Source organism: Kryptolebias marmoratus, linkage group LG6, assembly GCF_001649575.2.
Source record: "Kryptolebias marmoratus isolate JLee-2015 linkage group LG6, ASM164957v2, whole genome shotgun sequence".
NCBI lineage: Eukaryota > Metazoa > Chordata > Actinopteri > Cyprinodontiformes > Rivulidae > Kryptolebias > Kryptolebias marmoratus.
The window spans coordinates 9,693,419-9,709,179 of NC_051435.1; the positions used below are offsets into that span (position 1 = coordinate 9,693,419).

Sequence of the window (15,761 nt, forward strand, 5' to 3'; positions counted from 1 at the left end):
ATGGAGTTCTGTGATTTTAGAGAGCTCCTTGGAGGTCACATGTTCATAAGAAACAGAATTATGTCAGAATAATAAAGTCTCTGCAGACAAGAAGCACTCAGCACCTCTCCTTGGAATTCACCAGCAGTAAGCTCCGGATACTGCTTCCACCCAGATGTTTTCAAAGAATACTTAGCTTTGTTCTTTTGTTTTTTAATTTAAACTTGAACTTCATCCAGAGATGCTGTCTAAGGCTGAGAACAAAGTTCACCCCCAGCAAAAGATTGAGAAGGTGCAGGAGAAAAAAACTAAATCGAAGAGTACAAGTTATGGTTTCAAAAAGGTGAGTGTGTGCTTCTTCGCTTTCAAGAAAGACTTTCTCACCAATTAGACAGAAAAGGGGATTTAGTTAATATGAAAACATTTTTGAAGATATTTGTAAAGTTAAAATTGCCGATGTTTGTTGCAATTTTTTTTTATTTTTATGTCACAAAGATCAGGCAAACACCTGAATGTAATTTCTTCAAGCTTGTTCAAACTTTTCACTCTTTGAGATGATTGACAGCTTTCAAAACCAGCAGCGGTCATAAACGACTCTGACTCTTTAGGAAGGGAGCAGCTACATCAGCAGCTCCTCTGTCTTTTTTTTTTTACACAATAGACTTTAAAAGTGTCTTCTCGCAAGATTTGAACCAGCAGCAGCAGCATCAGCACCAGCAGCTCCCTGAGCTGGGAGTCAGCCAGCACTGCAGAGGCTGCCGCCGCCCTGTCCCGCTGCTGTCTCAGTCCGATCCAGTCCAGGATGAATGAAGCAGAGCTTGATTTAAAATTAGTTCATAATCTGGCTTTCAGTGCAGCTCCTGAGCACCTCTCCTCTTCGTTTCAGCGTTCTGCCTTCGTTTCATGGGTCAAGGAGAACATCACCAAGAAGGAGTGTTGTTTATTTCAGCGCGATGCCAGGTAGGCTGAGCTGTGCTCCCTGGACTTCTGAATGAATGAATGAATGTCTTTAAACTGACACTGACGTCGCTCCACGATGTTACATTAAGGCTGCAAGGAAGCGGATGACACTTGCAGGATGTTTTAGATTTTCTGCCGTGTCACTGTGTGCTTCGAAGTAACTTAGAGCTAAATGAAAATATTCCTACTGTAAAAAGCATTTGGAAAGTGTGCAGAAAGAGACAGATTAAATGTATCTAATTGTTCTGATGTGCTTTTTATTTTAATCCATGTCAAAATCGGTACAAAAAAAGACTCTATAAATGACAAATCAGTCTAGTTTAGTTTACTTTGGCCAACATTTTTTGTGTAGTGGTCTGAAACTGTGGAAGATTTGGAAGATTTCAAGACAAATCTGCATATCTGCTCCTTAAATAACACCCTTTAACGGTTTAATTTTTGTTTCTCTGCTAGAGATGACACGTGTAAGTGTGGCTACTTGAAGACTGAGCATACAGACGAAGCCATCAAGCCAGAGGACTTCACCAGGGAGACGTGGGACAGAAACAGACACATCCATGAAGTGCCCACCGATGCTTTTGGAGACATCAGCTTCGGCGGTTTGGGGCAAAGGATCAGCAAAGTGATTTAATCCGTGCTCAGCACTCTAATGTCGTTCCATTTGAAATGCGTCCCTGCTTGTCCCCATCCTTGTCTTTATGTGTGTGTCCAGTATGCTCGAGTGTCCTCAGACACCAGGCCTGAAGCCCTGTACCACCTGCTGACTGACGAGTGGAAACTTTTACCTCCGAATCTGCTCATCTCGGTGACCGGAGGAGCCAAAAACTTCAACCTGAAGGCTCGACTGAAGAGCATATTTCACAGAGGACTCATCAAGGTGGCCCAGACTACAGGTCAGCCCGAAACAAAAGAAATATACGAGCGCTATCAGCTTGTGAAACCATCATAAAGCCCTCAAACACTGAGAAAACAGACATGGAACTATTGAGAGCAAAGTGCTGACAAATATTAATATAGTTTGTCCGTTTCTTTAACTTCATAGCAAAAGATTCCAGGTTTCACATGCACAGGTCATTTTGACAAGTATAATTCAAGAAAGCTAGGATTTAGCAGTGTCAAATCTTTCCTGAGGTCAGGAATGACAGCTCCAACGCAACTTCTATTAGACGTTTAATGTTGTCCACAAAACAAGGAACTGACCCCACCCCAACAAAAGCAGCTATGAAAGCAAGCATACGCCGATTGTGTTGTGAAAGGAGTAACTTAGGTGCTGTGTGGTGTGCAGGTGCATGGATCATCACAGGTGGTACCCACACCGGTGTGATGAAGCATGTGGGGCAGGCTGTGAGGGATTACACCCTGAGCACCTCCATACAGGGAAACAAGATCGTGGTCATTGGAGTGGCAACATGGGGGGTCATTCACAACAGGGAGGCTCTGGTGCATGAAGACGTAAGCTGAACACATTCTTCATATTTATCAGCTGAGCGGCATGCTAAGCTCAGGGTTTTTCTTCTGTTTTCCTGCAGGGCTGTTTCCCGGCCCATTACATGTTGGACACCAAAGATCAGGGCAGACTGTCCTGTCTCGACAACAATCACACTCACTTCCTGCTGGTCGATGATGGGACGCACGGACGCTACGGCGTGGAGATCGACCTGCGCGCTCGCTTAGAGACATACATCTCCGGCAGGCATCTAGTAAACAAAGGTGAAAAGGAGCTGATGTCAGCAAGCTTTTGTAGACAGCATTTTTATCTGTTAACACTTCCTTTTTTTGCTGTTTTACATCCAGACAGCAGGGTAACCATCCCAGTGGTGTGTGTGGTTTTGGATGGAGGGCCAGGCACGCTGGATGTGGGTTAGCGGTTTGCTTCCCCTCTTTTTAATCCTTGGGCGTTCTGGGGATATGACTCCCGCTTGTTTCTCACCTCAGACCATCTATAACGCCATGCTGAACAGCACGCCATGCGTGGTCTTTGAGGGCTCCGGGAGGATAGCAGATGTAATCGCTCATGTGTCAGTATTACCTGTCAGCTCGGCCACTATCGCCTTCATCCACCAGCTGATGAAAAAGTGTTTCGGTCAGGAGTATGAGCGCTTCTCTGACCTTAAGATTATTGAATGGACCAAAAAGGTTTGTCAAACACTCGTGAACTAATTCATATGTATGACTAACAGACTCTTCATACTCACTCAACCCTTTTTAGTACATTCACAAATTATACATCTCTTCTTTCACCTATAGTGTCTCACTGCTGTAGGACTTATGGTTTTCTTTCAAATCCTCCCAGAATGCAGCTTTTGTAGACTTCAGTTCTATTTCAAAGTTTTCTCCTAAAAATCGAAAGTGAAGGCTCCTAAAAACTAACTATGAATTTACTGATGCAGACCTTGTTTTTCTTAAATGTCAATAAGATGTTTTTGGCAGAAATTTTATGACCTGAAAGCAAATATGAAATCAAAAGAAAGGGGTGGTTTTTCACCGACTCCAGCGGTGTAAACGTGACTTTGTCTGCTTTCTTTCCCAGATTCAAGACATCATCCGAATGTCTCATTTGCTGACAATATTCAGAGTGAATGAAGACAATTACGGGGATGTGGACATGGCCATCCTTCAGGCACTTCTCAAAGGTACCTTTAAATGATTGACTGGTCTGACTGGAGCACAGTTACGAAACAGCATTTAGGTATGATAATGGAAAGGCTTAATGGGAAACCCTCTCTTACAGAGAGCTTCTCAGAAACTAAATTACATGAGATATCAAATGTGCTAAGTACAATATATCTGACTTTAATGGACGCCAGTTCTTAAGAAGCGATGTGGCTGGCTACTGATCTATTTAAAACTTCCTCCAAACTGATTCGGACTCATTAAAACCCATTTAGACAAATCCATATAACTATTGTGTACAAAAAGCCATGTGCACTAAAATGATGTGAGTCCACTTCATTGAAAATGTACCTAATGTGTTTCTTAATGATTTGTCATTTTGGCTAAAACCCTTTGGTTTGAGTTTCCATCTCTGAGGTCAAAGGAAAATAATTAAAATACATTATCAGAAAACAACCCTGCTTACAGAAACACTTTTGGATATTTACTGTTCCCTTTCCTCGTAAAACTTTTAAAGTGTTTTGCTTCCCGCAACCTGAACTGTTTTATTGCTGTTGTGCACATTTTAATAACTTTACACTGAAGAGAAGAAACTATGACAAAAGCTTAATTGATGAAATTCTTTCAAATGTCATGTTTCTGTGCCTTTTGCAGCAAATTGGTGGGTTTTTTTTATGTTCACTGCTTTGTTGCGTGAAACCAAAGAGAAGAAGAGTGAGCACTGTCATTGTTTTGATTAGATCTGAAGACATTAACGGTCATTGCAAATCCTCCACGCAGCTTCAAGAAGAAGTGAGTTACGAGGAACCGAGTGCTGGAAGCGGCAGCTGGAGCTGGCTATAACCTGGAACCGAGTGGATATAGCCAAGACGGAGATTTTTACCGAGGAAAGCCAGTGGAAGGTAGGTTTACTTAACTGTACGAAACACCACCTTAAACACATCTCAGGGAGGGGATGAATGACTGAAAACTGAAAGCAGTGGTTCAGATCTTTTAAATTGGGATGAACAATAAATATCTTACCTGTTGTAGATGGTTCTTGGAGCGACCTCACATCTGGAAGAAATATTATAATATTGCTGCCAAAAGTGACCCAGGCTGCACCAGAATTACAGTTTACTGCTGCTATCAATATTTATGCTCAGATAAAACCAAAGAATTTTATTTCATTAATCACATAAAGTCAAATTGACAACTAACCGCTATGAAATCTTTGAAACCAAAGTTGTTTTAAGACAGTAGTCAGTCTTGGTCCAGCTAGAACTAGCTGTTAGGTCATCGATATGTTCAGAAATAATCTTTATCTCCAAACTGAGGCTGTTCAAAGAGATATCTGCAGCAGGTAAGATATTAATTGTTCATAATCTTAAACAATACTTTAAAGTGGTGTTGCTGTCAGATGTTTTTTCCACCCAAAATAAAACGTGTCCTTCCCGCTTTAGTCCAGCGAACTCCACTGGGCCATGTTCTCAGCCTTGGTTGGCAACAAGCCTCAGTTTGTGAGTCTGCTGCTGGAGAACGGCGTGAGTCTGAGGGACTTCCTGCAGGATGAAGAAACTCTGCGCGAGCTCTACTCGAGGCTGCCCAACTGCTTCTTTCTCTACAAGCTAGCCAAGCGGGTCAAAAGTGCCTGCCGCAACAAGAAGAAAAGATTCGCCCTGAGGGCTCAACGTAACGCAGGGAAGGGGGAAACGATCTGCTTAACCTATGTCTCTGATGAGGTGCGCCACCTTCTGGGAAAATTCACCAAGCCCATCTATCCTCCCGTCACCATGGCGTACCATCTGGACATGTCCATAAAGTCAATGTCAGTAAGTTTCTTTATCCAACCATAAATCCATCCAACGTTTCCAGGGAAATACTTCTCTTTTATTCATTACAAAAATAAATGAGATTAAATGAATTTCTATCATGCATTTACTGCATGCTGTGTAGTATATAGCAGTGGTTCCCAAAGTTGGGGTTGGAACCCCGTTGTGAAGTGAGGGTCCCCAAATGATCTCCAGAAATTAAATGAAATATACAAAGACTGCTAATGGCACATTTTCACCATAATTACTGCAAAGAATAGATGCAACAATATTAATTAATAAAAGTAGCATCATACCTTCTAGAATATGAGACCATTTTCCTGCAAAGTATATAGTCTGTTATCATCCTAATCCCTTCTTTCACCTTCAGGAGTGTAAAGATCAGACAGTTTCCCAGGCTTCACTCAGGGAGGACATATCTGGAACTCAGAGGGATGCAGGCAGAGATCTTTTCCTCTGGGCCATTGTCCAGAACAACAAGGAGCTGGCTGAAATCGCCTGGGAGCAGGTGATAGAAACACTAGGACAGGCACACACACACACATACACAAAGGTCAGCTGAGTGGTTTGTGGATACGACCTTTCTGTGCGCTCACAGTGCAGAGACTGCACGTCTGCTGCTCTGGCTGCCAGTAAGATCCTGAAGAAAATGGCAGAAAAGGAAAGAGACACCGACGAGGCGCAGAAAATGCTCGAGCTCGCCAATCATTACGAAAGACGCGCAATTGGTACGAATCAGACCCCGGTGAGAGGCCTCCCCGGCAGGCCTGGCGCTCGGCACTAACTTTGTGTGTCCCAGGTGTGTTCAGCGAGTGCCACGACAGCGATGAGGAGCGCGCTCAGAAGCTGCTGGTTCGGGTCTCACATTCCTGGGGCAAAACGACGTGCCTGCGGCTGGCGCTGGAGGCTGACGATAAAAACTTTGTGGCTCAGTCAGGCGTTCAGGTGAGGCAAAATTTCATTTTAGTTTTTTTAGTTTTTATGAACGAAACCATTTCAAATCTGTACGTTTTATGACATTAAATGTTTTAAAATTGAAGCATTTACTTTAAAATTCACGTTGACAAACACAAGTTAATTTTGTGCCTACAGGTAATTTAACTTGCTAAATGCAGACCAGAGTCCTTGGTTATTAACCTCAGTTATAATATAGCAATGTGTTACACAATTAGCAGCAGTATTTGCTCTTTTTCAGGCTTTTCTGACTCAGATCTGGTGTGGTGAGCTTTCAGTGGACAACCATGTGTGGAGAGTGCTGGTCTGCATGGTCTTCTTCCCGCTGATCTACACCGGATTTCTGGTTTTTAAGTCTGTTACTTCTTGAATCAACACTCAGCATGTCTAGAAGAACACATCTGTTTGCGTGTCTGAAGTGCAAATAGACGTGTGTGATTCGATTTATAGGATGTACTCGTACATTTACTGCCTCTGCTGTGACTCTAGGCGGGACGAAGTCATCCAGAGAGAAAATGAGAAGCGGGAGGAGTTGAAAATGCTGGAGACGGTGACAGGAAGTTCATTTTGGGTTAATCACTTTAAGTCGTATGTACAGTTAATTCTTGATTAATTAATGAATGGTTTTTGAAATTCTTATTACCTGGTTACTGTATAAATCTTTACAGATTTTGAAATTTTAATTATTCTCTAAAAGCAATTTCAGTCTGTCAGATAGGAGCTTCTTTGTCCATTTATGGAAGTTTTCTTCCGATGTGTCCCTGCTTATATTTGGGGTACCTCAAGGCTCTGTCTTAGGTCCCATTCTCTTCTAATTAAATTTGCCTCTCTTGGGTTCCAGTTTGAAACACATGACCTTTCACTGTTTTGCTGCTGATGTAGATACATCTGTCTGTAGCAGTGAACAGAAATGCTGTTATTTAGGCCTTTTGTTTTAAAGATGTAAAAGAAAAACCAAAACTCAAACAAGCTTTTTAAACTAATTTCCCTTTGCAAAGTTAAAACCTACATTTTGTTTGAATAATCTGAGACAGTAATTCATTATATAATTTGTTATATTAAAATTAGATTGCTGTAATTCTGTTGTCCTGATATATTATCATTTAGGTGTCCAAGTTGAAAATGCAGCAGCCTCTGTCAGAAAAGTTACACTATCAACCTTCCTGTTCAATTTAGGATCTTGTTACAAATTTCTAGTTCTTTTTAGTCTTTACTAATACTATACACTTTACATGTCTGAATGTTTGCACAGTCAAACTCCAGCTAAAGCAACAAAAGTCCTTAAATCTGTTGCTCTTGGACATTTCTGAGATCCAGGCTAAAAAAGAAATGAAAAAACAGAGGTGACAGAACAATAATAGATCTATCTTTGCAAATTAGAGTTGTCCAAATAGTTTATTAGTTTAAGTCGCTGCTTAAAACTCAGTATTAGTTAAGTAGGTTATATGGGCTTTTACTGTGTTATCAATTTATTACAATTTTTTGTTTTATTTTGCTGTTTATTGTTTTATTTTAGTTTCTATTTATTACTGGTTTTATATTACATACCCTTTATACACCTTTGTCAGTTAGAAATATTTTAAATGTGTTATAAAAATAAACTTTGACTTCAGTGTGATTCAGGCGTTCCAGCTGCGCCCTGAAGTCGTCTCTGTCGCCTTCTTGTCCACAGCATGCCGCAGGTGAAGCCTCTGGGCTGCTGGTCCAAACTGGCGAGCCTGTACAGCTCTCCGCAGGTCAAGTTCTACTGGAACATTGCGTCTTACTTCGCCTTCCTCTTCCTGTTCGCCGGGGTGCTCCTGATCGACTTCCAGAGCACGCCCACGGTGAAAGAGCTGCTGCTCTACGTCTGGCTGCTGTCCCTGGTGTGTGAGGAGATCAGGCAGGTGAGACGCATAATGTTCTATTATTTTCAGACAGTTTCTCTCAGACTGATGAACCTCTGCTGATCTTTACTTCTGAGAGATTCAGCCTCTCTAAATTCTGTTTTTATACCCAGTCCTCTAACTCACCTTAACCAGTTAACCTAGTTAGTTGCAAAATGCTCCTCCAGATGTTTCCTACTCGTACCACTTTGCTAGCATTTTGTTGCCCCTGAACGAACTTTTTAAAGATGTGTTGTTGCCATAAAATTCAAAATTGTTTGTTTTTTTCCCTGAAAATGATACAGTTTTTACGTTCAAATATCTGATATGTTTACTGTGTTCAACTGGGAATAAAACATGTTTATGAGATTTGCAGGTTTGTCTTTTTTATTTACATTTTACACAACATCCCAACTTTTTCTGGAAATAGGGGTGTAAATTCTAACATGTTGATTTTTAAATCTCTTCTCTGTCTCAGCTCTTTTATAATCCTGATCGGTTTGGATTTTATAAGAAAACCAAAAAGTATATCCAAGAGTTTTGGAACATGTTGGACGTCATCTCCATCCTCCTTTTTGCTGTAGGCCTCGCGTTCAGGTATCTTTTCTGTTTTTTAAACAAACACCTCAGGAAATCTTTCGACCCAGTAGATTATCTGTAGCTCATCATAGTTTCTTCTTCAGGCTGACACCTGAGCTGCTGTATGCCGGTAAAATCCTCCTCTGCCTCGACTTTGTGGTCTTCTGCCTCCGTCTCATGGCCATCTTCACAATCAGTCGAACGCTTGGACCCAAAATCATTATAGTGAGGAAGATGGTGAGAGGTTGCCAGTGTTATAATTATCTTGTTGCTTGTGCAGAGCTTACGCCTGGTACAAACCCTCAGTTTCAACTCACAAAAGTCTTATATTTAAGTTGCTGGTTCCCGGTACGAGTCTGAACATTTTAACATTGTTGCATTTGTGTGCGTCTTCTTGATCTTGTTTGTGTCCTCCAGATGATGGACATGTTCTTCTTCTTGTTTCTGCTGAGCATCTGGGTGGTGGCATACGGGGTCGCCACACAAGGCATTCTCATTGACAACGAGGACCGGCTGAACTGGGTTGTCCGGGGTGTCGTTTACGAGCCGTACCTCATCATATTCGGACAGTTTCCTGCATACGTCGATAGTGAGTGGAGAAACAACAGAGTTCCCCTACCAGTTGAAGCATCGATTTTAGGAAGTGGCAAAACATTCATCTTAATTTGTGCAATTTATGCAGTTACAGGTGCTGTATTTGACATAAACACGTGCGACGTGAATGGGACGAATCCTTTGAAGCCCAAATGTCCCAGGCTGAATGAAAACTATACAGCAGCCTTCCCTGAGTGGCTCACCATCATCATGCTTTGTGTCTACTTGCTCTTTGCCAACATACTTCTGCTCAACCTGCTCATAGCCATCTTTAAGTGAGTTTTCAGCGTCACTCTCTGTCCGCGAGCGTTTGCCGTGAAGCCCTTTTTCGTTTCTGGGATAAAACCTCGTCGTTCTCTCCCCCTTCCGTTTTGGGTCCGCACAGCTTCACGTTCCAGGAAGTCCAGGACAACACGGACAAAATCTGGAAGTTTCAGAGATACGAGTTAATCAAAGAGTATCACAGTCGGCCGGCTGCCCCACCTCCTTTCATGGTTCTCAGTCATCTCTGCCATTTCATCTGGAGAGTGGTGCTGCGGCGGCCTATCACCAGACAGACGGATTTCAGTGAGGCCTGCATCATTTAAATCTTTTAAATGTGTGAAAAGACTTTAACTCATTAAAGCTTGACCGCCATGTAGCACTCATGCTTACATTTTAACCACAGTATCCACTGCCTGTTCTGATGAAAAATGTGTTTTTTATGCCTCCTTTAGTCTGTTTTGCTTGTTTTTTCCACTTTATTTGCAGCTTCAGTTGTTTAAGCTGCACTGGAGCAAATTTTAAAGCGGTGAAATCTTTGATTCGCTTCCAGCTGCTCTCCGTGTTTAAACCAAGGTGAAACAAGTGACGCGGCGTTGTTTTTCAGAGCATGAGCTTCCTCGGGTGGAGGAAGAGGAGCTGCTGTCCTGGGAGGCCCTGATGAAAGACAGATACCTGCTGTCTGCTCAGCAGAAGCAGAGCCAGAGCGTGGAGGGACGCATCCTGGACACAGCCCAAAAGTAACATCCTGCAGGGAGCTGTCCTCTCACCTGTCAGACGCCCACTGTTGTCCACAAACCCATCTAAAGGAGCATGTTTATGAGTTGTGTTTGTATTTTCTGTGAACTTAAGGCCTTAAGATCTTCTGCCACTTCAAACTTTTCTCTCTGATTGCTGTAATAACAGCGCAGACATTTTTAAAGTCAAGTACTAAAACCATTTATTGTGAATTTAATCAAATAAAAGTTAATAAAGTGCTAAATATTTATAGTTTTGTTTACCTTGGATATAAAATCTAATCATTTATGTAATTACTGTCATCAGAAAATACCTAAATTATTACTTTTTTTTTACATTTTAAATGAAATATGGGAATTCTTGCAACAGTTTTGAGGAACAACTTCACTCCACTGACAGACATGTCAGTGTGTTATATATAAAGCCTAAAGATGATGATTATATGGGTTCAGATAAAGCCTATTATTTCAGTAAAACTGTGTGTGTTAACTTTAAGCAGACACTCGTATTTCTCTTGTGTTTTTCAGGGTTACTGCCATAGCTGAGCAGCTGGAGGGGGAAAATGAAACGAGCTCAGCTGCAGTGCTGAAGAGACTGGCCGGACTAGAGGAGCAGGTTGTCATTTTTAAAAAAAATATATGTTGTAGTTCTTGGTATTTTTGAGTGCATTTGCTAATTAAAGTTCTTTGGCGCTGTCTGAGCAGCCCTGAAAATGATTTGAGTCACTTTGCTTTGTTTCTCCAGGTGATCCAGTCAAACAAGTCCCTGCAGTGGATTATGGACAGTCTGATGGCTCAGGGAGTTGCTGCAGAAGAAGCACAATCACAGGGTCAGCGTTTAAATCCTCATCCTGTCATTGGTACACAGCATTACCTGCTTTACGTTGCCTTCTGTTGTCCCACTTTCCTTCTTTCCTGCAGCCACGTTGCTGGCAGATGAATCCCCCAGCTCTTTAAAGAACATATTGGACAAGGAAAGCAGCTTCCACGTGAAGGCCCGTCAGTTTCACTACCCAGACTGCAAAATCACGCGCTTCGCTGTGCCTGAGGAGAAAGTTCCTTGGGAGGTACGGTTCAGTGCAAAAGTCTTGAGTCATCCCTGATGTTGTTATATTTCATTTCCAAGAGCCAGACTTCCTTGCGATTTTTAAGGCTTTCCGGCTGCTTTTTCTATTCATTTTCAGTGCAGTAATGATGTTCAAAGGAGTCTTTAAGCCATTTAACTCTGACTTTGTGAATCAGTCAGGGATTATAAAGTTCATTTGAGAGGATGGAAAGGCGACAAACACAGAAAGATTGGTCCAGGTGTAGTTTCTGTGGGAAGAAAAACAAAGAGGACCGCTGGTTAATGGCGGCAATAATTGCAAATACAGACATTAAGAGAGCAGAGAGCGTAAAGACATCAGCAGAGTGAGGAAACGTGGTCAGTTTGTCCTCCACCTGTCTAAGCCTATAGCAGCAAAACTAAAGGATGGCTCAGGAAACCCAAACCAACCCTAACTATAAGATTTATCAAAAAGGAAAGTCTTAAGCCTAGTCTTAAAAGTAGACAGGGTGTCAGTGTCATGGACAGAAACTGGTAGTTGGTTGCCTGATTACTTTCGAAAACTCTAGGAACCACAAGTAAACCTGCAGTTGGAAACAACACAGGAAGACTGTAGGGATCCTTGCATGCTGATATTTTATGTCCTCTTTCTGTCAGGTCGGCTTCAGCTCATACATGCCGACTTATTACGACTCTGCAAACTGTGGCAACACCACGAACAGGTAAGTTTTGACAGTCAAACCGTGGTAATAATTACAAGGCTTTTTCTCTCCAGTTTGTAAAGTTTTGACCTGTTCTTTTCATCGCAGATCAGAACCAGAAGCCTTAGAGTGTTACAGGTAGGTTACGCAGTCAGGCACCCTTAGCATAACATAAGACGTTCAGTAACTTTAGAACCACATCTTGATTGTCTCTTCATTAGAAATCCACAAGGCCGGACGGGCATCACGGGACGAGGCTGTCTGAGCTGCTTTGGTCCAAACCCAAACTTAGATCTTGTGCTTACACGGTAGGTCATCTCATCGGCTGAAGGGGGGATTAAAAAAGCTCGTAGCTCGCTGTGATCTGAGGTTAAAAATGAACTTTCAGGTGGCGAGACAGTGGGAGGGTAGTGTTGGAGTACCTGGCGGTGTGGGATGACCGTCGAGGACGTTTGACTCTACCTGGGGTGAGTTCTTTGGTTTCCCCCAGTTTTTACGAAGTTCTTGAAATAGACGTTTTATTTTTCTGCAATTCTTTTCTTTTTTAGGGATCCATTGACTCTGCTGATCACCTGCCTGTAGCTCTAAAGAAAACCCTGGGAAAGACGCTGTATGAAGCACTAAATGCAAAATTACCAACAGGAACGAAGGTTTGTGAACACACCACAAGTTAGTAGAGATGCTCGTGGAAACTGAAACAATCGAGCTCATCTCCGTGCTGATCTGAGACAGTTTTTAGAACGTAACATGGTTGTTGGTGATCTCATTTCTGAAATTACAAACTGAACCACAACTACAGATTAATTAAAAAAACTGAACGCACAAAAAGGCAAAATCTGTCCTGATTAAATGGAGACATAAATGAGATTTATAGCAGGACGCAGCTACTTGTAATCATCCTTTAATTTGACTCCTGTTTGGGAACAGTTGGTTTTATAAACTGCTCGTTGATTCTGCTCTTTGTTGCTGAGGTGTCTGAAGGTTACGTGGACGACTGCAGGAACACAGATAACGCCTGGGTGGAAACCACCGTCCTAAACATTCACCTGGACCGAGGGAGCCAGGTGATGGTGGACATCAACAACATGGTGGGAGGCATTTTTTATTTCACTCACTTAGAATGCAGACGATAAAGACTCCCCAGCTTTAGACGAGGCTCTGGTTGTCTCCTGCTCCTCAGGTCGTGAGCAGCCACGGCTGCCTTCTGTGGCAGGAGGTGAGCAGCCAAACCAGACTGGGCTCGAACCAACGAGACTCGCTGCGGCAGGTGGCGGCGCTGCACAACAGGAACTTCTGACCTTCTGTTCACTTGGCTTTCCCGAAACCTCAGTTCGCTACCAAGAAGCACTTCAACAGGAAGACAATCAGTGGAGGATCTCCTGCCTGCCAGTGTTGCCTTTTCTTACACCTTGATGCATTCTTGAAAAGCTGAAGATGAGCCACAATTGTGGCCATTTGCTGACACACTGTGCACATCTGTAAAGTCTGGCCTCTTACCCCGATACATCACAACGTAGCTATACTTATACTACAGTAGTTTTCCTACTTTACTCTTAAGCAACTTAATGTGTGCAGATTCATATTGCCAGAACAGCTGTAAAATACCTTAAATGATGCCTTGTTTTAAAAGCATGTCCAAAACTCAGAGGATGTGTTTATTAAGCAATGATTTTTATAATAATAATAATAATAGCAGGGTAATAATGGTTAGATTAAAGAGTTCATGCTGCATCAGCACTGTCGTAGTTTACAGGACTGCTGATACTTTTGTGTTGGATTTTATATTCCCTTGTGTTTTTACTTTGCTGTGTTTTGTCATTAAAGCCGCTCAGTCTGTGCTTTCTTGTCGTGGCGTCCTGTTGGGTTTTCACACTCAGGTTTGACTGAAAGGAGTCTGGTTGACCTCAGAGCTCAGGGGATTTTTCTCCTCTTGCCCAGCATGCAGCAGCTCAGTTTCGGAGCAGCCTCCTCCGCCTCTGATTGGTCCAGGAGGAGGTGGCCAGACGCACCTGGCTCAGTATCGGTTTCACCCAGTTTTACCTCCTCCTGGAAGCTTTATTCACATCTATGCAGCTCAAGAGCAGGAATCACCCTCTCAGGTTGGAAAAGCACACCAGCTTCTGCGACGTTGACCTTGTGGCGCATTTAAGTCCTCGTGAAGTCACCCCAGAGCCTCTTTAAAGAGTAAATACTAAACAGTTTTCGCACTGGTTCTCAGAAAATGTCACTTTTGCTCTGACTTTCCTACCATTGTGGCATTATTCGTCCTTTAGAGCAGAGCAGCTATTTTTAACCACAGCGGCGCAAAGATGGACAACAACAAACAGGAGCTCACACTCCGCTTTTATTTTGATGCCTCAATCAGAACATCAACAAATCACTGATAGGCTCTGTTAAACCAACACTAATGCTGAAACTACTACTGCTGCTGTTCATAAGTTCTTATTAGCCGATCAAAAAAAAGCTAATGTAGTGTGAGGAAAATAATTTGGCACCAAGTAAGAATATACTAAACTATTCAGTAAGAAGATTTTTTTCTCTAGATGTCTCCTTTATCATAAAGATATCTCTTCTAGCAGCATAATAATTAGAATGGGGTCTGCAACCTGTGGCTCAGTCCCTCTAAAGTGGCCCAAATGGAAAAGGTAGTTTTACCATTTCAGACATCCGGTTTTCTACAACATCTGGATGAAACGTCTGCAGCAGAATGATGCTATCATTACAAGTACATTTGGCTGCTTGTGTGGACATCTAAATTATGCTGCAAATGCTCTGTGTGCGCAGCTTCATATCATAATCAGTAACAGAATCGGCTAAAAATAGCCTGAATAACAAAGACAGGAACAGAAATAAAGATTTACTTCTAATAATATCCTGGTACTTTAAGCAGTTTAAGTTAATTTTATTTGACGACATTTATGCTTTAAATAACCAACAAACTGGTTCTTTTCATGATTTTTCCATTTTAAGACATTAGGGGACAACTTCATGCTTTACTTCTATTTTCTACAACTATGAGAAACTAAAACAGATCGACATGGTTCTACAAAAGAACGTGTGATTTTCTTGTACAGAACTACAATCTTTGTTTAGTGTTAGAAATGGTAAAAAAAGACTCCTTCAACTGTAAAAGTTGTGGATCCCTGATCTAAAAATATAGCTCAGACATCCTGGTGAAAAACCCCATATCTCTATCTCTTATGGTTCTATAGATCTCTAAAAATGACCCAAAAATGATCTGTCAAAATGATCATAAGTCCTTATTGGAAGGTGCTATGGACCTGAAAGTTATATCACTGTACTTAGATCCGCTTGTCATGTTGATAGACACCCAACATGACCTGGACAGGAGAAAAGGAAAGAAATGCAAGATAAAAATGTATATTCACTTCTGTCAGTGTGCCCCAGGGCAGCTGTGGTTACAATGCAGCTGACCACCATCAGTGTGTGAATGTGTGAATGAATGGGTTAATGACTGAATGTTGTGTGAAGCGATTTGGGGTCCTTGGACTAGATAAAGCCTTGTGCAAGTGCAGGCCATTTTGCCATTTACCAATAATTCTGGATTCCTTACATCTTTGCTATTTTTCATTTATCACCTTTTGGGCTAACTTCTTGCACAGAGAGGAGAAGCCCTTGTCTGTAGCAAATAGACGATCTTT

The 15,761-nt window shown here is 42.0% G+C and overlaps 2 protein-coding genes across 2 annotated transcripts; both read left to right on the plus strand.

The window, feature by feature from the left end:
- The first annotated feature begins 780 nt into the window (after window positions 1-780).
- Window positions 781-1,572, plus strand: LOC119617075 (transient receptor potential cation channel subfamily M member 2-like). Its single transcript, XM_037975926.1, has 2 exons — window positions 781-939; window positions 1,393-1,572. The coding sequence occupies exons 1-2, from the start codon at window positions 782-784 to the stop codon at window positions 1,568-1,570; spliced, it is 336 nt and encodes a 111-aa protein (XP_037831854.1). The 5' UTR covers window position 781; the 3' UTR covers window positions 1,571-1,572.
- Window positions 1,503-13,937, plus strand: LOC108240712 (transient receptor potential cation channel, subfamily M, member 2). The gene is made up of 30 exons (XM_037975925.1): window positions 1,503-1,832; window positions 2,225-2,391; window positions 2,469-2,649; window positions 2,734-2,795; window positions 2,875-3,075; window positions 3,470-3,572; window positions 4,333-4,454; window positions 4,995-5,363; window positions 5,734-5,871; window positions 5,962-6,091; window positions 6,163-6,308; window positions 6,559-6,671; window positions 6,807-6,905; window positions 7,990-8,203; window positions 8,661-8,779; window positions 8,866-8,998; window positions 9,179-9,350; window positions 9,444-9,630; window positions 9,741-9,922; window positions 10,224-10,356; window positions 10,882-10,969; window positions 11,099-11,183; window positions 11,275-11,420; window positions 12,056-12,120; window positions 12,208-12,237; window positions 12,321-12,407; window positions 12,488-12,566; window positions 12,648-12,749; window positions 13,071-13,187; window positions 13,280-13,937. The coding sequence occupies exons 1-30, from the start codon at window positions 1,589-1,591 to the stop codon at window positions 13,394-13,396; spliced, it is 4,131 nt and encodes a 1,376-aa protein (XP_037831853.1). The 5' UTR covers window positions 1,503-1,588; the 3' UTR covers window positions 13,397-13,937.
- The last annotated feature ends 1,824 nt before the right edge of the window (window positions 13,938-15,761 follow it).